This window comes from Heptranchias perlo, unplaced genomic scaffold (genome assembly GCF_035084215.1).
Source record: "Heptranchias perlo isolate sHepPer1 unplaced genomic scaffold, sHepPer1.hap1 HAP1_SCAFFOLD_206, whole genome shotgun sequence".
Classification (NCBI taxonomy): Eukaryota; Metazoa; Chordata; class Chondrichthyes; order Hexanchiformes; family Hexanchidae; genus Heptranchias; species Heptranchias perlo.
The window spans coordinates 358,588-383,330 of record NW_027139220.1 but is presented as its reverse complement, the minus strand read 5'-3'; the positions used below and the strand labels follow the sequence as shown (position 1 = coordinate 383,330).

The window sequence follows — 24,743 nt, the reverse complement described above, 5'->3', positions numbered from 1 at the left end:
TATGGTGGAGCGATTAAAATCGGGGATGCGCAAGAGGCCAGAATTGGAGGAGCGCAGAGATCTCGGAGGATTGTAGGGCTGCAGGAGGTCACAGAGATAGGGAGGGGCGAGGGCCATGGGGGATTTGAACACGAGGATGAGACCGGGAGCCAATGGAGGTCAGCAAGCACAGGGGTGATGGGTGAACGGGACTTGGTGCGAGTTAGGAGACGGGCAACATAGGCAACAGTCTAAAAAAAAATACACACAACATTTCTGCAGATACAAACTTTCTCTCACTGCATGTAGCAGGAGACTAATTTTTTGCTCAAAGTATTCAGCCCCTTCCGAGACATTACCTCCTCTTTTAGCATTGTGTTATGGAAGCCCCCACCACCCCCCCCTATACCCTGACCATTTACTGGAGCCAGATGCACACCCCTGGCACTGATAAGAGGCGCCCTTTTGTCATCAGTGCTCAATTCATTGTCCTGGTGCAGGAAATCGAGCAGGACACAGCTTACGTTTTAAACTCTCAGACACCACCCCCCGCACATCTCCCCTTCCCCAGGACATTGGACGTGGTTCACTAATGTCCTTTAGGAAGGAAACCTGCCGTCCTTACCCGGTCTGGCCAATGTGACTCCAGGCCCACAGCAACGTGGTTGATTCTTAATTGCCCTCTGAAATGGGCCGAGCAAGCCACTCAGTTGTAAAATCTCGCTAAAAAAAGTCACTAAGAATAAAACTGGACAGACCACCTGGCATTGGACCATGAGGCACTGGACACGACAAAGGCAAACCAAGCCCAGTCGACCCTGCAAGGTCCTCCTCACGAACATCTGGGGACTTGTGCCAAAATTGGGAGAGCTGTCTCACAGACCAGTCAAGCAACAGCCTGACATAGCCACACTCACAGAATCATACCTTTCAGCCAACATCCCAGACTCTTCCATCCCCATTCCTGGGTATGTCCTGTCCCACCGACAGGACAGACCCACCAGAGGTGGTGGTACAGTGGTATACAGTCAGGAGGGAGTGGCCCTGGGAGTCCTCAACATTGACTCTGGACCCATGAAATCTCATGGCATCAGGTCAAACATGGGCAAGGAAACCTCCTGCTGATTACCACCTACCATCCTCCCTCAGCTGATGAATCAGTCCTCCTCCATGTTGAACAGCACTTGGAGGAAGCACTGAGGGTAGCAAGGGCACAGAATGTACTCTGGGTGGGGGACTTCGATGTCCATCACCAAGAGTGGCTCGGTAGCACCACTACTGACCGAGCTGGCCGAGTCCTGAAGGACATAGCTGCCAGACTGGGCCTGCGGCAGGTGGTGAGCGAACCAACACGAGGGATAAACCTACTTGACCTCGTCCTCACCAATCTACCTGTCGCAAATGCATCTGTCCATGACAGTATTGGTAGGAGTGACCACCGCACAGTCCTCGTGGAGACGAAGTCCCGTCTTCGCACTGAGGACACATCCAACGTGTTGTGTGGCACTACCACCATGCTAAATGGGATAGATTCAGAACAGATCTAGCAGCTCAAAACTGGGGATCCATGAGGCGCTGTGGGCCATCAGCAGCAGCAGAATTGTATTCAAGCACAATCTGTAACCTCATGGTTCGGCATATTCCTCACTCTACCATTACCAACAAGCCAGGGGATCAACCCTGGTTCAATGAGGAGTGTAGAAGAGCATGCCAGGAGCAGCACCAGGCGTACCTAAAAATGAGGTGCCAACCTGGTGAAGAAGCTACAACTCAGGACGACATGCATGCTAAACAACGGAAGCAACATGCTATAAGACAGAGCTAAGCGATTCCACAACCAACGGATCAGATCAAAGCTCTGCAGTCCTGCCACATCCAGTCGTGAATGGTGGTGGACAATTAAACAACTAACGGGAGGAGGAGGCTCTGTAAACATTCCCATCCTCAATGATGGCGGAGTCCAGCATATGAGTGCAAAAGACAAGGCTGAAGCGTTTGCAACCATCTTCAGCCAGAAGTGCCGAGTGGATGATCCATCTCGGCCTCCTCCCGATATCCCCACCATCACAGAAGCCAGTCTTCAGCCAATTCGATTAATTCCACGTGATATCAAGAAACGGCTGAGTGCACTGGATACAGCAAAGTCTATGGGCCCCCGACAACATCCCAGCTGTCGTGCTGAAGACTTGTGCTCCAGAACTAGCTGCGCCTCGAGCCAAGCTGTTCCAGTACAGCTACAACACCGGCATCTACCCGACAATGTGGAAAATAGCCCAGGTATGTCCTGTCCACAAAAAGCAGGACAAATCCAATCCGGCCAATTACCACCCCATCAGTCTACTCTCAATCATCAGCAAAGTGATGGAAGGTGTCGTCGACAGTGCTATCAAGCGGCACTTACTCACCAATAACCTGCTCACCGATGCTCAGTTTGGGTTCCGCCAGGACCACTCGGCTCCAGACCTCATTACAGCCTTGGTCCAAACATGGACAAAAGAGCTGAATTCCAGAGGTGAGGTGAGAGTGACTGCCCTTGACATCAAGCCAGCATTTGACAGAGTGTGGCACCAAGGAACCTTAGTAAAATTGAAGTCAATGGGAATCAGGGGGAAAACTCTCCAGTGCTGGAGTCATACCTAGCACAAAGGAAGATGGTCGTGGTTGTTGGAGGCCAATCATCTCAGCCCCAGGGCATTGCTGCAGGAGTTCCTCAGGGCAGTGTCCTAGCCCAACCATCTTCAGCTGCTTCATCAATGACCTTCCCTCCATCATAAGGTCAGAAATGGGGATGTTTGCTGATGATTGCACAGTGTTCAGTTCCATTCGCAACCCCTCAAATAATGAAGCAGACCGTGCCTGCATGCAGCAAGACCTGGACAACATCCAGGCTTGGGCTGATAAGTGGCAAGTAACATTCACGCCAGACAAGTGCCAAGCAATGACCATCTCCAACAAGAGAGAGTCTAACCAACTCCCCTTGACATTCAATGGCGTAACCATCGCCGAATCCCCCACCATCAATATCCTGGGGGTCACCATTGACCAGAAACTTAACTGGACCAGCCACATAAATACTGTGGCAACAAGAGCAGGTCAGAGGCTGGGTATTCTGCGGCGAGTGACTCACCTCCTGACTCCCCAAAGCCTTTCCACCATCTGCAAGGCACAAGTCAGGAGTGTGATGGAATACTCTCCACTCGCCTGGATGAGCGCAGCTCCAACAACACTCAAGAAGCTCGACACCATCCAGGACAAAGCAGCCCGCTTGATTGGCACCCCATCCACCACCCTAAACATTCACTCCCTTCACCACTGGCGCACAGTGGCTGCAGTGTGTATCATCCACAGGATGCACTGCAGCAACTCGCCAAGGCTTCTTCGACAGCACCTCCCAAACCTACGACCTCTACCACCTAGAAGGACAAGAGCAGCAGGCACATGGGAACAACACCACCTGCACGTTCCCCTCCAAGTCACACACCATCCCGACTTGGAAAAATATCGCCATTCCTGCATCGTCGATGGGTCAAAATCCCAGAACTCCCTTCCTAACAGCACTGTGGGAGAACCGTCACCACACGGACTGCAGCGGTTCAAGAAGGCGGCTCTCCACTACCTTCTCAAGGGCAATTTTCAGGAGTGAGATTAGAAAACATTTCTACTCACAAAGGGCGGTCGAAGTTTGGAACACTCTTCCGGAAACGGCAATTGAAAGTAGCTCAATTGCTAAATTTAAATCTGAGATAGATAGCTTTTTGGCAATCAAAGGTATTAAGGGATATGGGCCAAAGGCAGGTATATGGAGCTAGATCACAGATCAGCCATGTTCTTATCAAATGGCGGAGCAGGCACGAGGGGCTGGATGGCCTACTCCTGCTCCTATGTTCCTAATTACGGATGGGCAATAAATGTCAGCCTCACCAGCGACGCCCACATCCCCTGAACGAATAATAAAAAAAAACTAGCCCGCACTGACCTGGTACCTCCGAAGAGGATGATTTTGTCTCCGACCATGCAGCAGCACTGCCTCCTTCGAGGACAGGGCCCCTTACCCTTGGGCTCAACCTTCCTCCATGTCGAGCTCTCTGAAAGGGAAGGCAGTCCGTCAGCCCATGGTCACACCCAACACCAATGCTACATCCTGCTCTGTAATAGGTCACACATACACACCATGTCGTTAACAACTCAATACAGCAATCTGGAACAGCCAGTGTCGACAGATGTAAGATTTTTTTTGCAGTAGATTATCAATAGGTTATTTTTTTTATATAAGATTCCTGTATTGAGTTGTATTCCTCCTCGTCCTAAATTCCTGCCTGGACACAAACTGCCTATGTAAACGTCACGCTGCATTTACACCCTTCTACCAGAGGTGGCGTAGTAGTGCTTCAGTTGCGCACCTCCCAGCTACTCAGCCAGTAACGAAGCTTTCTGCTTCCCAAATTGCGGCAAATTTTTCTTTAAATATCAAATCAACACATTATATTGAAATACACACAGAATATATGGGGACTCAACTGAGCCTGCGTGCCTCCCAACCCCCAACGCCCCCCCCACCCCGATCCCGGGATCACTCCGTGTCTCTCCACCCCACCCGATCCCGGGATCACTCCGTGTCTCTCCACCCCCCTCCGATCCCGGGATCACCCCGTGTCTCTCCACCCCCCCCCGATCCCGGGATCACTCCGTGTCTCTCTCCCCCCTCCCCCCCCGATCCCGGGGTCACTCCGTGTCTCTCTCCCCCCTCCCCCCCCCGATCCCGGGATCACTCCGTGTCTCTCTCCCCTCCCCCCCCCCCACCCCGATCCCGGGATCACTCCGCGTCTCTCTCTACCCCCCCCCCCCGATCCCGGGATCACTCCGTGTCTCTCTCCCCCCACCCCCCGATCCCGGGATCACTCCGTGTCTCTCTCCCCCCCCCCCCCCCCCCACCCCGATCCCGGGATCACTCCGTGTCTCTCTCCCGCCAACCCCCGATCCCGGGATCACTCCGTGTCTCTCTCCCCCCACCCCCCGATCCCGGGATCACTCCGTGTCTCTCTCCCCCCACCCCCCGATCCCGGGATCACTCCGTGTCTCTCTCCCCCCACCCCCCGATCCCGGGATCACTCCGTGTCTCTCTCCCCCCACCCCCCGATCCCGGGATCACTCCGTGTCTCTCTCCCCCCACCCCCCGATCCCGGGATCACTCCGTGTCTCTCTTCCCCCCCCCCCACCCCGATCCCGGGATCACTCCGTGTCTCTCTCCCCCCCCCCCCCCCCCGATCCCGGGATCACTCCGTTTCTCTCTCTCCCCACCCCCCCCTCATCCCGATCCCGGGATCACTCCGTGTCTCTCTCTCCCCACCCCCCCTCATCCCGATCCCGGGATCACTCCGTGTCTCTCTCTCCCCACCCCCCCCTCATCCCGATCCCGGGATCACTCAGTGTCTCTCTCTCCCCACCCCCCCCCCCCCCCCGATCCCGGGATCACTCCGTGTCTCTCTCTCCCCCCCCCCCCCCCCCTCATCCCGATCCCGGGATCACTCCGTGTCTCTCTCCCCCCCCCCCCCCACCCCGATTCCGATCACTCCGTGTCTCTCTCTCTCCCCCCCCCCCCCCCCACCCCGATTCCGGGATCACTCCGTGTCTCTCTTCTCCCCCCACCCCCCGATCCCAGGATCACTCCGTGTCTCTCTTCCCCCCCCCCCCAACCACGATCCCGGGATCACCCGGTCCCCAGCCCCCCCCAATTCCAGGATCACCCGGTCCCCAGCCCCCCCAATCCTGGGACTGTCCTTGATCGTAATTCCCTGCATGCAATGCCATGATACCTGGCCAACACTGCTCCCCGAACCAAGGCCACCAAAACGCAGCAGACAAGTGGTGCACACAAACAGCAAACGAGACGAACTGCTGGGGAATCTTTCTCGGCATTCTAACCGCTACCCCGGGCAAGGTTGGCTAACTCAGCGCAGAGCGGGGATTGAGGCCCGGATTCGCAGGGCTCGTTGCTACTTAACCATCACCGCGATAAAAGGGAGCAGTGATCAGTAGATTTTGCAGATAACTCCAGGTAGAAAAGGCTGAAATTCTGGGTGGGGGACACAGGCAGCACACGGGAGGGGGGAGCCCACAGGCATGATGTTAACTTTGTCGAAGTGGCTGGTTTGGCTCCAGCTGGGAGTACTGGGTACAGTCCTGGGCACTCCATTGTAGGAAGGACATTAAAGCCATGAAGAGGGTGCAGTGAGGGTTCATTGGAAGGATACCAGGAATGAGATCAGCTACAGTCATAAAGAAAGGTTCAAAGAACTGGAGCCTTTCACTGGAACAGAGAAGGTTGGGAACATAGGATCAGGAGTAGGCCATTCAGCCCCTCGAGCCTGCTCCACCATGCTTAATGGCTTTTTGGGGAGAGTTTTCCAGATTTCCACTACCCTTTGTGTGAAGAAGTACTTCCTGTCATCACCCCTGAATGGCCGAGCTCTAATTTTAAGGTTATGTCCCCCCCACCAGAGGGAATAGTTTCTCTCTATCTACCCTATCAAATCCTTTAATCATCTTAAACACCTCGATTAGATCACCCCTTAATCTTCTATACTCACGGGAATACAAGCCTAGTCTATGTAACTTGTCCTTATAATTTAACCCTTTTAGCCCCGGTATTATTCCGGTGAATCTTGGCTGCACCCCCTCCAAGGCCCCAATATATCCTTCCTGATGTGCTGTGCCCAGAACTGAACGCAGTATCTCCAGACGGGGTCTCTCCAGAGTTTTATACAACTGGAGCATAACTTCCACCCCTTTGCATACCAGACCCCGAGGTAAAGGCCAACATTCCATTAGCCTTTTTCATTATTTTTTGTACCTGTCCACTGGCTTTCAGCTATTTCTGCACATGGACCCCTAAATCTCTCTGCTCACCCAGAGTTCCGAGCTTCTCGCCATTTAGAAAATACTCTGATCCGTCTTTCTTGGGTCCAGTGTGGATGACCTCACACTTCCCCACATTAAACTTCATCTGCCACAGTTTTGCCCACGCACTTAATCCATCAATGTCCCTTTACAATCTTCTGCTCCCATCTGCACTATTTACTGTGGCACCTAACTTAGTGTCATCAGCAAACTTGGAGATATGCCTCTCTATTCCTTCATCTCAGTCATTTATAAATATAGTGAAAAGCTGTGGCCCCAGTACAGATCCCTGGGGGACACCGCTAGTCACATCCTGCCATCCCCATTATCCTCACTCTCCACCTCCGACCTTCGAACCAATTCTCCACCCATGTCAATATGTTGCCTCCAATTCAACCTGCTTCCATTTTTCCCCCAACAGTCTCTTGTATGGAACCTTATGGAAGTCCATATAAATAACATCCATGGACACGCCCTTAAAAAGGAAAGGGGAGTGCAGCGTAGGTTTACTAGAATGATACCCGGACTTCAAGGGTTAAGTTACGAGGAGAGATTACACAAATTGGGGTTGCATTCTCTGGAGTTTCGAAGGTTAAGGGGTGATCTGATCGAAGTTTATAAGATATTAAGGGGAACAGATAGGGTGGATAGAGAGAAACTATTTCTGCTGGTTGGGGATTTTAGGAGGAGGGGGCAGTGTCTAAAAATTAGAGCCAGACCTTTCAGGAGTGAGATTAGAAAACATTTTTACACACAAAGGGTGGTAGAAGTTTGGAACTCTCTTCCGCAAACGGCAATTGAAACTAGCTCAATTGCTAAATTTAAATCTGAGACAGATAGCTTTTTGGCAACCAAAGGTATTAAGGGATATGGGCCAAAGGCAGGTATATGGAGTTAGATCACGGATCAGCCATGATCTTATCAAATGGCGGAGCAGGTATGAGGGGCTGAATGGCCGACTCCTGTTCCTATGTTCCTAACATCTAAAATTCTGAAGGGTTTTGAGAGGGTAAACGGTGAGAGACTGTCAGCGAATCAGTTACGATAGGGGATAATCACTGAGGGCAAGGAGAACATAACAACATAAGAAATAGGAGCAGGAGTAGGCCAATCGGCCCCTCGAGCCTGCTCCGCCGTTCAATAAGATCACGGCTGATCTGATCCTAACCTCAAATCTAAATTCATGTCCAATTTCCTGCCCGCTCCCCGTAACCCCTAATTCCCTTTACTTCTAGGAAACTGTCTATTTCTGTTTTAAATTTATTTAATGATGTAGCTTCCACAGCTTCCTGGGGCAGCAAATTCCACAGACCTGCTAACCTCTGAATGAAGAAGTTTCTCATCTCAGTTTTGAAAGAGCAGCCCCTTATTCTAAGATTATGCCCCCTAGTTCTAGTTTCACCCATCCTTGGGAACATCCTTACTGCATCCACCCGATCAAGCCCCTTCACAATCTTATATGTTTCAATAAGATCGCCTCTCATTCTTCTGAACTCCAATGAGTAGAGTCCTAATCTACTCAACCTCTCCTCATACGTCCGCCCCCTCATCCCCGGGATTAACCGAGTGAACCTTCTTTGTACTGCCTCGAGAGCAAGTATGTCTTTTCTTAAGTATGGAGACCAAAACTGTATGCAGTATTCCAGGTGCGGTCTCACCAATACCTTATATAACTGCAGCAATACCTCCCTGTTTTTATATTCTATCCCCCCAGCAATGAAAGCCAACATTCCGTTGGCCTTCTTGATCACCTGCTGCACCTGCATACTAACTTTTTGATTTTCTTGCACGAGGACCCCCAGATCCCTTTGTACTGCAGTGCTTTCCAGTTTCTCGCCATTAAGATAATAACTTGCTCTCTGATTTTTCCTGCCAAAGTGCATAACCTCACATTTTCCAATACTGTATTGCATCTGCCAAATCTCCGCCCACTCACCCAGCCTGTCCATATCCCCTTGTAGGTTTTTTATGTCCTCCTCACTCTCTACTTTCCCTCCCATCTTCGTATCATCTGCAAACTTTGATATGTTACACTCGGTCCCCTCCTCCAAATCGTTAATATAGATTGTAAAGAGTTGGGGACCCAGCACCGACCCCTGTGGAACACCACTAGCTACTGGTTGCCAGTCCGAGAATGAACCATTTATCCCAACTCTCTGCTTCCTGTTAGATAACCAATCCTCCACCCATGCCAGAATATTACCCCCAATCCAGTGATTCTTTATCTTGAGCAATAATCTTTTATGTGGCACCTTGTCGAATGCCTTCTGGAAGTCCAAATACACTACGTCCACTGGTTCCCCTTTATCTACCCTGTACGTTATGTCCTCAAAGAACTCAAACAAATTTGTCAGACATGACTTCCTCTTCCTAAAGCCATGCTGACTTTGTCCTATTAAATTATGTTTATCCAAATGTTCCGCTGCTGTCTCCTTAATAATAGACTCCAAAATTTTACCCACCACAGATGTTAGGCTAACTGGTCTATAATTTCTAGCCTTCTGCCTACTACCCTTTTTAAATAAGGGTGTTACATTAGCAGTTTTCCAATCTGCCGGGACCTTTGCCGAGTCCAGAGAATTTTGGAAAATTATTACCAAAGCATCCACAATCCCTACTGCCATTTCCCTCAAGACCCTAGGATGTAAGCTATCAGGTCCAGGGGATTTATCCGCCTTGAGTCCCATTAATTTACTGAGTACCAATTCCTTAGTGATTTTAATCGTATTTAGCTCCTCCCTCCCTAAAGCCCCTGTTTGTCCAGTGTTGGGATATTCTTAGTGTCCTCTACTGTAAAGACTGAAACAAAATATTTGTTCAGCATTTTTGCCATCTCCATGTTTCCCACCATTAATTTCCCGGTCTCAACCTCTAAGGGACCTATGTTTGCCTTAGCCACCCTTTTTCTTTTTATATAACTGTAGAAACTCTTGCTATCTGTTTTTATATTTTTTGCTAATTTATTTTCATAATCTATCTTCCCTTTCTTAATCAATCCTTCAGTTACTTTTTGCTGTCCTTTGAAGACTTCCCAATCTTCTATCCTCCCACTAAGTTTGGCTACCTTATATGTCCTTGTTTTTAGTCGGATACTATCCTTAATTTCTTTACTTAGCCACGGATGGCTGTCATTTCTTTTATGCCCTTTTTTCCTCAGTGGAATATATTTTTTGAAAGTTGTAAAATAACTCCTTAAGTGAACACCACTGCTCATGTACCGTCTTACCCTTTAATCTATTTTCCCAGTCCACTTTAATCAATTCCGCTCTCATACCATCATAGTCTCCTTTATTCAAGCTCAGTACGCTTGTTTGAGAACCAACCTTCTCACCCTCTAATTGGATATGGAATGTAACCATGTTATGGTCACTCATTCCAAGGGGATCCTTAACTTGGACATTATTAATTAATCCTGGCTCATTACACAGGACCAGGTCCAAGGTTGCTTGCCCCCTTGTAGGATCAGTTACATACTGCTCAAGAAATCCATCCCTAATACACTCAATAAACTCTTCCTCAAGGCTGCCCTGCCCTATTTGATTTGTCCAGTTAATATGATAGTTAAAATCCCCCATAATTATAGCTGTTCCCTTATTACATGCCCCGACTATTTCCTGGTTAATACTTCTTCCAGCAGAGTTGCAACTATTAGGAGGCCTATATACTACGCCCACTAGTGTTTTTTTCCCCTTATTATTCCTTATCTCTACCCAAACTGTTTCATTGTCCTGATCCTTTGTCCCAATATCATTTCTCTGTATTACAGTGATTCCTTCCTTTATTAACATAGCCACCCCACCTCCCCTTCCTTCCTGCCTGTCCTTCCTGATTGTTAAATACCCTGGCATATTTAATTCCCAGTCGTTGTCACCCTGCAGCCATGTTTCTGTAATGGCCACAAGATCATACCTATACGTAGTTATTTGTGCCATTAACTCGTCCATTTTGTTATGAATGCTACATGCATTCAGATAAAGAACTTTCAAATATGTTTTGTGACACTTAGTTCCTGCTTTTTCCTTTTTTAACACTTTACCTTTTACTCCATACCTTCTGTCCCTTCCTGACACGCTTTCCTCTGTCTCCCTGCTCAGGTTCCCAACCCCCTGCCACAGCTTTGATGCTGGGTTAATCGCCTTACGCCTTCTAGTTTTTATTTTATCTGTCGTGCCTAAAGTACACTTTCTTTCCGCTGCTCTACGCTTTTCCCTTTCTCTTGTTCTTGAACAACTGTTTGTAGTATTTGTATTGTAGATTTCCCCTGGGTCTTCCCCTCTCTTGCTGCTCTCAACTTTATTCCCTTCTGTCTCCCCGCTCAGGTTCCCATCCCCCTGCCACTCTCGTTTAAACCTTCCCCAACAGCACTAGCAAACACCCCCGCGAGGACATTGGTCCCGGTCCTGCTCGGGTGTAACCTGTCCCGCTTGTACGGGTCCCACCTTCCCCAGAACCGGTCCCAATGTCCCAGGAATCTAAATCCCTCCCTCCTACACCATCCCTGCAGCCACGCATTCATCCTGTCTATTCTCCTGTTCCTATACTCACTAGCACGTGGCACCGGTAGTAATCCTGAGATCACTACCTTTGAAGTCCTGCTTTTTAATTTATCTCCTAACTCCTTGTTTCATAGAAGATTATTACTGCATGGAATGCTTCACCATGTGGGGCTCCTGTTTAAAAGGGAATTGGATAAGTATTTAAAAAGGAATAATATTATTGAGTATGGGGAAAGAGGAGGAAAGTGGGATCGGAGTAGAGAATAGCAGTTGACGAGCTAGCACCCACACAGGTACAATGGGCCGAATGGCCTGCTGCTGTGCTGCAAATGTGAGGAGAATGTGCGTTCCACAGAAAGGAGTGAGACGTCCTCTCCTCCACAATCAGGCCAGTGTTCAAGCACCTGAACAGCCAACCCGTCAATAGTAGAGTAGTTATAATCTCTTCCTGGTGGCTGAAAGCTTGGCCTGAACTGTTTCTCTCCACACTCTGGGTCCCCCGAACCACCAATCCAATCTGTGTGCTCTTCTCACCACCCCCCCCCCCCCAATATTACCCACACATTGCTGTGGTGACCTTATTAACCAATGGGAAGCCAGTGCTGCCTTCCCACATCACCGCCCCGCTGGTCATTTCAGGGACCACAAAAACAATTAAAGTTTCCTGTGCACTGGGAATGGAAGAAAAGCGGTCGGCAGAGATGAAACTTTCATTCAGTCTTCACCTGGAATGTGAAGAACAGCCAGTAGTAGCACCAGAGATTCAGACTGTCCACTCCCAGGGAGAGCACTCCCAGCTGGGTACAGTGGGGGGGGTACTGGTCAGTACAGGTTGGTGACAGATCGGAGAAGAAATAAATTAACAGCATCGCACAAGAGCTGCACAGGACCGGGTGGGATCCTCCCTATAGTCAGTCCCAGTCCGGGTGGGATCCTCCCCAGGGTCAAGTTCCAGTCCGGGTGGGATCCTCCCCAGGGTCAAGTTCCAGTCCGGGTGGGATCCTCCCCAGGGTCAAGTTCCAGTCCGGGTGGGATCCTCCCCAGGGTCAGTCCCAGTCCGGGTGGGATCCTCCACAGGGTCAGTCCCAGTCCGGGTGGGATCCTCCACAGGGTCAGTCCCAGTCCGGGTGGGATCCTCCACAGGGTCAGTCCCAGTCCGGGTGGGATCCTCCACAGGGTCAGTCCCAGTCCGGGTGGGATCCTCCACAGGGTCAGTCCCAGTCCGGGTGGGATCCTCCACAGGGTCAGTCCCAGTCCGGGTGGGATCGCCCCTATGTAAATGCCAACTTTGATATTAATGGTGAAACACCGTTAGACGATGGGACACTGTGCTCGATATTAATGGTGAAACACCGTTAGACGATGGGACACTGTGCTCGATATTAATGGTGAAACACCGTTAGACGATGGGACACTGCTCGATATTAATGGTGAAACACCGTTAGACGATGGGATACTGTGCTCGATATTAATGGTGAAACACCGTTAGACGATGGGACACTGTGCTCGATATTAATGGTGAAACACCGTTAGACGATGGGACACTGTGCTCGATATTAATGGTGAAACACCGTTAGACGATGGGATACTGTGCTCGATATTAATGGTGAAACACCGTTAGACGATGGGATACTGTGCTCGATATTAATGATGAAACACCGTTAGACGATGGGACACTGTGCTCGATATTAATGGTGAAACACCGTTAGACGATGGGACACTTTGCTCGATATTAATGGTGGAACACCATTAGACGATGGGATACTGTGCTCGATATTAATGGTGAAACACCGTTAGACGATGGGACACTGTGCTCGATATTAATGGTGAAACACCGTTAGACGATGGGATACTGTGCTCGATATTAATGATGAAACACCGTTAGACGATGGGACACTGTGCTCGATATTAATGGTGAAACACCGTTAGACGATGGGATACTGTGCTCGATATTAATGGTGAAACACCGTTCGACGATGGGACACTGCTCGATATTAATGGTGAAACACGGTTCGACGATGGGACACTGTGCTCGATATTAATGGTGAAACACCATTAGACGATGGGATACTGTGCTCGATATTAATGGTGAAACACCGTTAGACGATGGGACACTGTGCTCGATATTAATGGTGAAACACCGTTAGACGATGGGACACTGTGCTCGATATTAATGGTGAAACACCGTTAGACGATGGGATACTGTGCTCGATATTAATGGTGAAACACCGTTAGACGATGGGATACTGTGCTCGATATTAATGGCGAAACACCATTAGACGATGGGATACTGCTCGATATTAATGGTGAAACACCGTTCGACGATGGGACTTGTGCTCGATATTAATGGTGAAACACCGTTAGACGATGGGATACTGTGCTCGATATTAATGGTGAAACACCGTTAGACGATAGGACACTGTTCGATATTAATGATAAATTTCTCTCTCGTTATAAACGAAACTCAAACATCCAGGAAACCACCACAGCATTGAAGAATTGAAGATTAAAAGTGATGAGATCTGGCGGAAGATCCGTCACTCACCCGGATTGTATTTCCACAGGTCATTAAAGTGCCGGTCTAGTCTTGCATTGTAACCACCAAATATGTACAATTCACCGTTGTGGGTAACTGGGGAGAAGGAAGAGGAGAGATTAGAAGGGATGGGGCTGGCAGGCTGCGTGGGGCCTGCTGCCCCAGAGCATCGATGGGCTGAGGCTGCTTCGTCTCCACCATCCCTGACCAACACGCTTCGAGGTGGATCTCCACCAGGGCCTCAGTAACAACACCACAACCGGCCTCCGCACCCCGCAGGGCTGGAGGTGGGGAGCGGAGGGTCAGTTGGGAGGGGGCGGGGGGGCCAGAAAAAAAAAGAGAAATAATTATCCGTCCAGCACGGCAGCCGCTCCCAATCTGATGTCGGGTGAGGGCAGTGACGCCCTCCCCATTCAGCTTACTGCTGACGCTCACTGTCCAAGCTCACACCTCGATACTGGGTACCAGCGGGAGAGGCGTCCTGGCACCGGGCGGGGGGAAAGACATCCCGGCACTGCGGCGGTGGGAGGGAAGAGAGGGCAGTGCCTTCAGGAGAGGCAAGTGACACTTTGAAAGAAACATATTTGATCTCAGGATATGATGTCGCTGGCGAGGCCGGAATTTATTGCCCATCCCTAATTGCCCTTGAGAAGGTGGTGGTGAGCCGCCTTCTTGAACCGCTGCAGTCCGTGTGGTGAAGGTTCTCCCACAGTGCTGTTAGGAAGGGAGTTCCAGGATTTTGACCCAGCGACGATGAAGGAACGGCCGATATATTTCCAAGTCGGGATGGTGTGTGACTCGGAGGGGAACGTGCAGGTGGTGTCGTTCCCATGCACCTGCTACCCTTTTCCTTCTCGGTGGTGGGACTCCTGGGTTTGGGGGTTTGCTGTCGAAGCAGCCTTGGCGAGTTGCTGCAGTGCATCCTGTAGATCAGACTAGCTGCAGGCATGACGCGCCGGTGAAGGAGGGGGCCGGATACCGGCTCCAGCGGCAGGGGCATTAATTGAATGAACTGCTTTATCCTGGATGGTGGTCAAGCTTCTCGAGTGTTGTTGGAACACGCTCTGCATGCCTGGATGGGTGCAGCTCCATCACACTCCCGGACTTGTGCCGTGTAGATGGTGGAAAAGCTTTGGGGAGTCAGGAGGTGAGTCACTCGCCGCAGAATACCCAGCCTCTGACCTGCTCTCGTCGTCACACAGTGTTGATAAAAGGAGGTGCATTTCTTTCGCGCCTCTCACGACCTCAGGTCACGCCAAAGCGTTTAACAGCCAATGAAGTGTAGTCACTGCTGTTATGTAGGAAATGCGGCAGCCAATTTGCGCACAGCAAGAGCCCACAAACAGCAATGGGATAATGACCAGATCATGTGTTTCAGTGACGTGGGTTGAGGGATAAAAGTTAGCCAGGATACCAGGGAGAACTTCCCTGCTCTTCTTCATATAGTGGCTGCGGGGTCTTTTACATCCACCTGAGGGGGCAGACGAGGCCTCAGTTTAACGTCTCATCCGAAAGACGGCACCTCCGACAGTGCAGCTCTGCAGCGTCAGCCTGGATTTTGTGCTCAAGTCTCTGGAGTGGGATTTGAACCCACAACCTTCTGACTCGGAGGTGAAGAAGTAGGGAGGGAGGAGGCCTCGTGGGGAGCATAAACGCCGGCATGGACCAGTTGGGCCGAATGGCCTGTTCCTGTGCTGTAAATTCGATGTAATTCACTTACAAGCAGAGTGGCTGCGCCTGCCCTCGGGGAGGAGCTGTGTGGTGGGGGAGTCCAGCCAGTGATTGGTCTCTGTGTCGAATACTTTGATACGGTTGCAGTAGATTTCGTTGTTAGAGTGGAACGGCCCAAAGCGATCAGCCCGGCCCCCGAACACGTACATCCGACTGCCCATCACCGTGGCAGAGTGGAAATCTCGCCATCGCGCTGGGTTACCCTGCGATCGAGAGAGGGAGGGGGGAAAAAAAAAAAAAAAGAGAAAACTGCTCAGCAACAAAACAACCAACGTCCTCTAAACAATCGTAACAAAAAGGTAGAGAGAGAGACCCTAACCCAGCCACCTGCTCAAACAGACAATGGGACTGCCCGTCACCAGAGATCGCTGGGAAGGTTATTCTCAGAAACTGTGCAAGGTTAACATGTCGAACGTTTCTTTGGGTGGATGAGGCGGAGTGAATGAGGGGGAAAGCCAGTCAGAGCTCTATGTGGGACAAACTAACACCCAGAATCTGGGTTCCAATCGGCACCACATCTTGTGCAGGACACTGAACCAGCAGTGACATCTGGTGGCGCTCAGCATCACCGCAGGGCGACTGGTTAAAGCTGTTACCCATAAGCAGTAAAGGCAGACTACCGTAAAGGAAGAGAACGTGCAAAGCTCCCGGTTCTCAAGCAAGACTAAAGCTGCAGTAACACAGTGATGTGTTGGCTGGGGTTGATCAGTCTCAAAAAATACTGTTTATGTTCATTATATCAGGCTGCCCTGCAACACTCTGCATGTGGTTCGCCAAGGATCATAGCAGGTCCCCCACCTCACCTCACCTCACCCCCCAGGGGCGCCCTGTGGTCCTCCACCTCACCCCCCCCCAGGGGCGCCCTGTGGTCCTCCACCTCACCTCACCTCACCCCCCAGGGGCGCCCTGTGGTCCTCCACCTCACCTCACCTCACCCCCCCCCCCAGGGGCACCCTGTGGTCCTCCACCTCACCTCACCCCCCAGGGGCGCCCTGTGGTCCTCCACCTCACCTCACCCCCCCAGGGGCGCCCTGTGGTCCCCCACCTCACCTCACCCCCCAGGGGCGCCCTGTGGTCCTCCACCTCACCTCACCCCCCAGGGGCGGCCTGTGGTCCCCCACCTCACCTCACCCCCCAGGGGCGCCCTGCGGTCCTCCACCTCACCTCACCCCCCAGGGGCGCCCTGTGGTCCCCCACCTCACCTCACCCCCCCAGGGGCGCCCTGCGGTCCCCCACCTCACCTCACCCCCCAGGGGCGCCCTGCGGTCCCCCACCTCACCTAACCACCCAGGGGCGCCCTGTGGTCCTCCACCTCACCTCACCTCACCCCCCAGGGGCACCCTGTGGTCCTCCACCTCACCTCACCCCCCAGGGGCGCCCTGTGGTCCCTCACCTCACCTCACCCCCCCAGGGGCGCCCTGTGGTCCCCCACCTCACCTCACCCCCCAGGGGCGCCCTGTGGTCCTCCACCTCACCTCACCCCCCAGGGGCACCCTGTGGTCCTCCACCTCACCTCACCTCACCCCCCAGGGGGCGCCCTGCGGTCCCCCACCTCACCTCACCCCCCAGGGGCGCCCTGTGGTCCCCCACCTCACCCCCTCAGGGGCGCCCTGTGGTCCTCCACCTCATCTCACCCCCCAGGGGCGCCCTGTGGTCCTCCACCTCACCTCACCCCCCAGGGGCGCCCTGTGGTCCCCCACCTCACCCCCCCTCCCCAGGGGCGCCCTGTGGTCCCCCACCTCACCTCACCCCCCCAGGGGCGCCCTGCGGTCCCCCACCTCACCTCACCCCCCAGGGGGCGCCCTGTGGTCCTCCACCTCACCTCACCCCCCAGGGGGCGCCCTGTGGTCCCCCACCTCACCTCACCCCCCAGGGGCACCCTGTGGTCCTCCACCTCACCTCACCCCCTCAGGGGCGCCCTGTGGTCCCCCACCTCACCTCACCCCCCAGGGGCGCCCTGTGGTCCCCCACCTCACCTCACCCTCCAGGGGCGTCCTGTGGTCCTCCACCTCACCCCCCAGGGGCACCCTGTGGTCCCCCACCTCACCCCCCCAGGGGCGCCCTGTGGTCCTCCACCTCACCTCACCCCCCAGGGGGCGCCCTGTGGTCCCCCACCTCCACCCCCTCCCCAGGGGCGCCCTGTGGTCCCCCACCTCACCGCACCCCCCCAGGGGCGCCCTGCGGTCCCCCACCTCACCTCACCCCACAGGGGCGCCCTGTGGTCCCCCACCTCACCTCACCCCACAGGGGGCGCCCTGTGGTCCTCCACCACACCTCACCCCACAGGGGGCGCCCTGTGGTTCCCCACCTCACCTCACCCCACAGGGGGCGCCCTGTGGTCCTCCACCTCACCTCACCCCCCAGGGGCGCCCTGCGGTCCCCCACCTCACCTCACCCCCCCAGGGGCGCCCTGTGGTCCTCCACCTCACCTCACCCCCCAGGGGCGCCCTGTGGTCCTCCACCTCACCTCACCCCCCAGGGGCGCCCTGTGGTCCTCCACCTCACCTCACCCCCCAGGGGCGCCCTGCGGTCCCCCACCTCACCTCACCCCCCCAGGGGCGCCCTGTGGTCCTCCACCTCACCCCCCTCCCCAGGGGCGCCCTGCGGTCCCCCACCTCACCCTCACCCCCCAGGGGCGCCCTGTGGTCCTCCACCTCACCTCACCCCCCAGGGGCGCCCTGTGGTCCTCCACCTCACCTCACCCCCCAGGGGCGCCCTGTGGTCCTCCACCTCACCTCACCTCACCCCCCAGGGGCGCCCTGTGGTCCTCCACCTCACCTCACCCCCCAGGGGCGCCCTGTGGTCCCCCACCCTCACCTCACCCCCCAGGGGCGCCCTGTGGTCCTCCACCTCACCCCCTCCCCAGGGGCGCCCTGTGGTCCTCCACCTCACCTCACCCCCCAGGGGCGCCCTGTGGTCCCTCCACCTCACCTCACCCCCAGGGGCGCCCTGTGGTCCTCCACCTCACCTCACCCCCAGGGGCGCCCTGCGGTCCCCCCACCTCACCTCACCCCCCAGGGGCGCCCTGCGGTCCCCCACCTCACCTCACCCCCCAGGGGCGCCCTGCGGTCCCCCCACCTCACCTCACCCCCCCAGGGCGCCCTGCGGTCCCCCACCTCACCTCACCCCCCAGGGGCGCCCTGTGGTCCTCCACCTCACCTCACCTCACCCCCCAGGGGCACCCTGTGGTCCTCCACCTCACCTCACCCCCAGGGGCGCCCTGTGGTCCCCCACCTCACCTCACCCCCCAGGGGCACCCTGTGGTCCTCCACCTCACCTCACCTCACCCCCAGGGGGCGCCCTGCGGTCCCCCACCTCACCTCACCCCCCAGGGGCGCCCTGTGGTCCCCCACCTCACCCCCTCAGGGGCGCCCTGTGGTCCTCCACCTCATCTCACCCCCCAGGGGCGCCCTGTGGTCCTCCACCTCACCTCACCCCCCAGGGGCGCCCTGTGGTCCCCCACCTCACCCCCCTCCCCAGGGGCGCCCTGTGGTCCCCCACCTCACCTCACCCCCCCAGGGGCGCCCCTGCGGTCCCCCACCTCACCTCACCCCCCAGGGGGCGCCCTGTGGTCCCCCACCTCACCCCCCTCCCCAGGGGCGCCCTGTGGTCCCCCACCTCACCTCACCCCCCAGGGGCGCCCTGTGGTCCTCCACCTCACCTCACCCCCCAGGGGCACCCTGTGGTCCCCCACCTCACCTCACCCCCCAGGGGCACCCTGTGGTCCTCCACCTCACCTCACCCCCTCAGGGGCGCCCTGTGGTCCCCCACCTCACCTCACCCCCCAGGGCGCCCTGTGGTCCTCCACCTCACCTCACCCCCCCAGGGGCACCCTGTGGTCCTCCACCTCACCCCCCCAGGGGCGCCCTGTGGTCCCCCCACCTCACCTCGCCCCCCAGGGGCGCCCTGTGGTCCTCCACCTCACCCCCCAGGGGCACCCTGTGGTCCCCCACCTCACCCGCCCAGGGGCGCCCTGTGGTCCTCCACCTCACCACACCCCCCAGGGGGCGCCCTGTGGTCCCCCCACCTCACCCCCCTCCCCCAGGGGCGCCCTGTGGTCCCCCACCTCACCTCACCCCCCCAGGGGCGCCCTGCGGTCCCCCACCTCACCTCACCCCACAGGGGGCGCCCTGTGGTCCCCCACCTCACCTCACCCCACAGGGGGCGCCCTGCGGTCCCCACCTCACCTCACCCCCCCAGGGGCGGCCTGTGGTCCTCCACCTCACCTCACCCCCCAGGGGCGCCCTGTGGTCCTCCACCTCACCTCACCCCCAGGGGCGCCCTGTGGTCCTCCACCTCACCCCCCTCCCCAGGGGCGCCCTGTGGTCCTCCACCTCACCTCACCCCCCAGGGGCGCCCTGCGGTCCCCCACCTCACCTCACCCCCCAGGGGCGCCCTGTGGTCCTCCACCTCACCTCACCCCCCCCCAGGGGCGTCCTGTGGTCCTCCACCTCACCTCACCCCCCAGGGGCGCCCTGTGGTCCCCCACCTCACCTCACCCCCCAGGGGCGCCCTGTGGTCCTCCACCTCACCCCCCTCCCCAGGGGCGCCCTGTGGTCCCCCACCTCACCTCACCCCCCAGGGGCACCCTGTGGTCCCCACCTCACCTCACCCCCCAGGGGCGCCCTGTGGTCCTCCACCTCACCTCACCCCCCAGGGGCACCTGTGGTCCTCCACCTCACCTCACCCCCCAGGGGCACCCTGCGGTCCCCCACCTCACCTCACCCCCCAGGGGCGCCCTGCGGTCCCCACCTCACCTCACCCCCCAGGGGCGCCCTGTGGTCCTCCACCTCACCCCCCTCCCCAGGGGCGCCCTGTGGTCCCCCACCTCACCTCACCCCCCTCCCCAGGGGCGCCCTGCGGTCCTCAACCTCACCCCCCTCCCCAGGGGCGCCCTGCGGTCCTCAACCTCACCCCCCCTCCCCAGGGGCGCCCTGCGGTCCTCAACCTCACCCCCCTCCCCAGGGGCGCCCTGCGGTCCTCAACCTCACCCCCCTCCCCAGGGGGCGCCCTGCGGTCCTCAACCTCACCCCCCCTCCCCAGGGGCGCCCTGCGGTCCTCAACCTCACCCCCCTCCCCAGGGGCGCCCTGCGGTCCTGAACCTCACCCCCTCCCCAGGGGCGCCCTGCGGTCCTCAACCTCACCCCCCTCCCCAGGGGCGCCCTGCGGTCCTCAACCTCACCCCCCTCCCCAGGGGCGCCCTGTGGTCCTCCACCTCACCTCACCCCCCAGGGGCGGCCTGTGGTCCCCCACCTCACCTCACCCCCCAGGGGCGCCCTGCGGTCCTCCACCTCACCTCACCCCCCAGGGGCGCCCTGTGGTCCCCCCACCTCACCTCACCCCCCCAGGGGCGCCCTGCGGTCCCCCGACCTCACCTCACCCCCCAGGGGCGCCCTGCGGTCCCCCCCACCTCAACCACCCAGGGGCGCCCTGTGGTCCTCCACCTCACCTCACCTCACCCCCCAGGGGCACCCTGTGGTCCTCCACCTCACCTCACCCCCCAGGGGCGCCCTGTGGTCCCTCACCTCACCTCACCCCCCCAGGGGCGCCCTGTGGTCCCCCACCTCACCTCACCCCCCAGGGGCGCCCTGTGGTCCTCCACCTCACCTCACCCCCCAGGGGCACCCTGTGGTCCTCCACCTCACCTCACCTCACCCCCCAGGGGGCGCCCTGCGGTCCCCCACCTCACCTCACCCCCCAGGGGCGCCCTGTGGTCCCCCACCTCACCCCCTCAGGGGCGCCCTGTGGTCCTCCACCTCATCTCACCCCCCAGGGGCGCCCTGTGGTCCTCCACCTCACCTCACCCCCCAGGGGCGCCCTGTGGTCCCCCACCTCACCCCCCCTCCCCAGGGGCGCCCTGTGGTCCCCCACCTCACCTCACCTCCCCAGGGGCGCCCTGCGGTCCCCCACCTCACCTCACCCCCCAGGGGGCGCCCTGTGGTCCTCCACCTCACCTCACCCCCCAGGGGCGCCCTGTGGTCCCCCACCTCACCTCACCCCCCAGGGGCACCCTGTGGTCCTCCACCTCACCTCACCCCCTCAGGGGCGCCCTGTGGTCCCCCACCTCACCTCACCCCCCAGGGGCGCCCTGTGGTCCCCCACCTCACCTCACCCTCCAGGGGCGTCCTGTGGTCCTCCACCTCACCTCACCCTCCAGGGGCACCCTGTGGTCCCCCACCTCACCCCCCCAGGGGCGCCCTGTGGTCCTCCACCTCACCTCACCCCCCAGGGGGCGCCCTGTGGTCCCCCACCTCACCCCCCTCCCCAGGGGCGCCCTGTGGTCCCCCACCTCACCGCACCCCCCCAGGGGCGCCCTGCGGTCCCCCACCTCACCTCACCCCACAGGGGGCGCCCTGTGGTCCCCCACCTCACCTCACCCCACAGGGGGCGCCCTGTGGTCCTCCACCACACCTCACCCCACAGGGGGCGCCCTGTGGTCCCCCACCTCACCTCACCCCACAGGGGGCGCCCTGTGGTCCTCCACCTCACCTCACCCCCCAGGGGCGCCCTGCGGTCCCCCCACCTCACCTCACCCCCCCAGGGGCGCCCTGTGGTCCTCCACCTCACCTCACCCCCCAGGGGCGCCCTGTGGTCCTCCACCTCACCTCACCCCCCAGGGGCGCCCTGTGGTCCTCCACCTCACCTCACCCCCCAGGGGCGCCCTGCGGTCCCCCACCTCACCTCACCCCCCCAGGGGCGCCCTGTGGTCCTCCACCTCACCCCCCTCCCCAGGGGCGCCCTGCGGTCCCCCACCTCACCTCACCCCCCAGGGGCGCCCTGTGGTCCTCCACCTCACCTCACCCCCCAGGGGCGCCCTGTGGTCCTCCACCTCACCTCACCCCCCAGGGGCGCCCTGTGGTCCTCCACCTCACCTCACCTCACCCCCCAGGGGCGCCCTGTGGTCCCCCACCTCACCTCACCCCCCAGGGGCGCCCTGTGGTCCTCCACCTCACCTCACCCCCCCAGGGGCGCCCTGTGGTCCCCCACCTCACCTCACCCCCCAGGGGCGCCCTGTGGTCCTCCACCTCACCCCCTCCCCAGGGGCGCCCTGTGGTCCTCCACCTCACCTCACTCCCCAGGGGCGCCCTGTGGTCCTCCACCTCACCTCACCCCCCAGGGGCGCCCTGCGGTCCCCCACCTCACCTCACCCCCCAGGGGCGCCCTGCGGTCCCCCACCTCACCTCACCCCCCAGGGGCGCCCTGCGGTCCCCCACCTCACCTCACCCCCCAGGGGCGCCCTGCGGTCCCCCACCTCACCTCACCCCCCAGGGGCGCCCTGTGGTCCTCCACCTCACCTCACCTCACCCCCCAGGGGCACCCTGTGGTCCTCCACCTCACCTCACCCCCCAGGGGCGCCCTGTGGTCCCCCACCTCACCTCACCCCCCAGGGGCACCCTGTGGTCCTCCACCTCACCTCACCTCACCCCCCAGGGGGCGCCCTGCGGTCCCCCACCTCACCTCACCCCCCAGGGGCGCCCTGTGGTCCCCCACCTCACCCCCCTCAGGGGCGCCCTGTGGTCCTCCACCTCATCTCACCCCCCAGGGGCGCCCTGTGGTCCTCCACCTCACCTCACCCCCCAGGGGCGCCCTGTGGTCCCCCACCTCACCCCCCCTCCCCAGGGGCGCCCTGTGGTCCCCCACCTCACCTCACCCCCCCAGGGGCGCCCTGCGGTCCCCCACCTCACCTCACCCCCCAGGGGGCGCCCTGTGGTCCCCCACCTCACCCCCCTCCCCAGGGGCGCCCTGTGGTCCCCCACCTCACCTCACCCCCCAGGGGCGCCCTGTGGTCCTCCACCTCACCTCACCCCCCAGGGGCACCCTGTGGTCCCCCACCTCACCTCACCCCCCAGGGGCACCCTGTGGTCCTCCACCTCACCTCACCCCCTCAGGGGCGCCCTGTGGTCCCCCACCTCACCTCACCCCCCAGGGGCGCCCTGTGGTCCTCCACCTCACCTCACCCCCCAGGGGCACCCTGTGGTCCTCCACCTCACCCCCCCAGGGGCGCCCTGTGGTCCCCCACCTCACCTCGCCCCCCAGGGGCGCCCTGTGGTCCTCCACCTCACCCCCCAGGGGCACCCTGTGGTCCCCCACCTCACCCGCCCAGGGGCGCCCTGTGGTCCTCCACCTCACCACACCCCCCAGGGGGCGCCCTGTGGTCCCCCACCTCACCCCCCTCCCCAGGGGCGCCCTGTGGTCCCCCACCTCACCTCACCCCCCCAGGGGCGCCCTGCGGTCCCCCACCTCACCTCACCCCACAGGGGGCGCCCTGTGGTCCCCCACCTCACCTCACCCCACAGGGGGCGCCCTGCGGTCCCCCACCTCACCTCACCCCCCCCAGGGGCGGCCTGTGGTCCTCCACCTCACCTCACCCCCCAGGGGCGCCCTGTGGTCCTCCACCTCACCTCACCCCCCAGGGGCGCCCTGTGGTCCTCCACCTCACCCCCCTCCCCAGGGGCGCCCTGTGGTCCTCCACCTCACCTCACCCCCCAGGGGCGCCCTGCGGTCCCCCACCTCACCTCACCCCCCCAGGGGCGCCCTGTGGTCCTCCACCTCACCTCACCCCCCCCCCAGGGGCGTCCTCACCCCCCCCCCAGGGGCGTCCTGTGGTCCTCCACCTCACCCCCCTCCCCAGGGGCGCCCTGCGGTCCCCCACCTCACCTCACCCCCCAGGGGCGCCCTGTGGTCCTCCACCTCACCTCACCCCCCAGGGGCGCCCTGTGGTCCTCCACCTCACCTCACCCCCCAGGGGCGCCCTGTGGTCCTCCACCTCACCTCACCTCACCCCCCAGGGGCGCCCTGTGGTCCCCCACCTCACCTCACCCCCCAGGGGCGCCCTGTGGTCCTCCACCTCACCTCACCCCCCAGGGGCGCCCTGTGGTCCCCCACCTCACCTCACCCCCCAGGGGCGCCCTGTGGTCCTCCACCTCACCCCCTCCCCAGGGGCGCCCTGTGGTCCTCCACCTCACCTCACTCCCCAGGGGCGCCCTGTGGTCCTCCACCTCACCTCACCCCCCAGGGGCGCCCTGTGGTCCTCCACCTCACCTCACCCCCCAGGGGCGCCCTGCGGTCCCCCACCTCACCTCACCCCCCAGGGGCGCCCTGCG

At 58.7% G+C, this 24,743-nt stretch overlaps 1 protein-coding gene across 3 annotated transcripts in view; it reads right to left on the bottom strand.

Moving 5' to 3' along the window:
* Positions 1-24,743, bottom strand: part of klhdc3 (kelch domain containing 3) — a 102,819-nt gene that overhangs the window by 22,780 nt on the left and 55,296 nt on the right. For all 3 annotated transcript variants that reach the window (XM_067978023.1, XM_067978021.1, XM_067978022.1), the window contains exons 6-8: positions 15,629-15,842; positions 13,918-14,004; positions 3,956-4,064 (exon numbers count right to left, since the gene is read on the bottom strand). In XM_067978023.1, the coding sequence (XP_067834124.1) occupies positions 3,956-4,064; positions 13,918-14,004; positions 15,629-15,842 (410 nt within the window). The remainder of the gene's footprint in view (positions 1-3,955; positions 4,065-13,917; positions 14,005-15,628; positions 15,843-24,743) is intronic.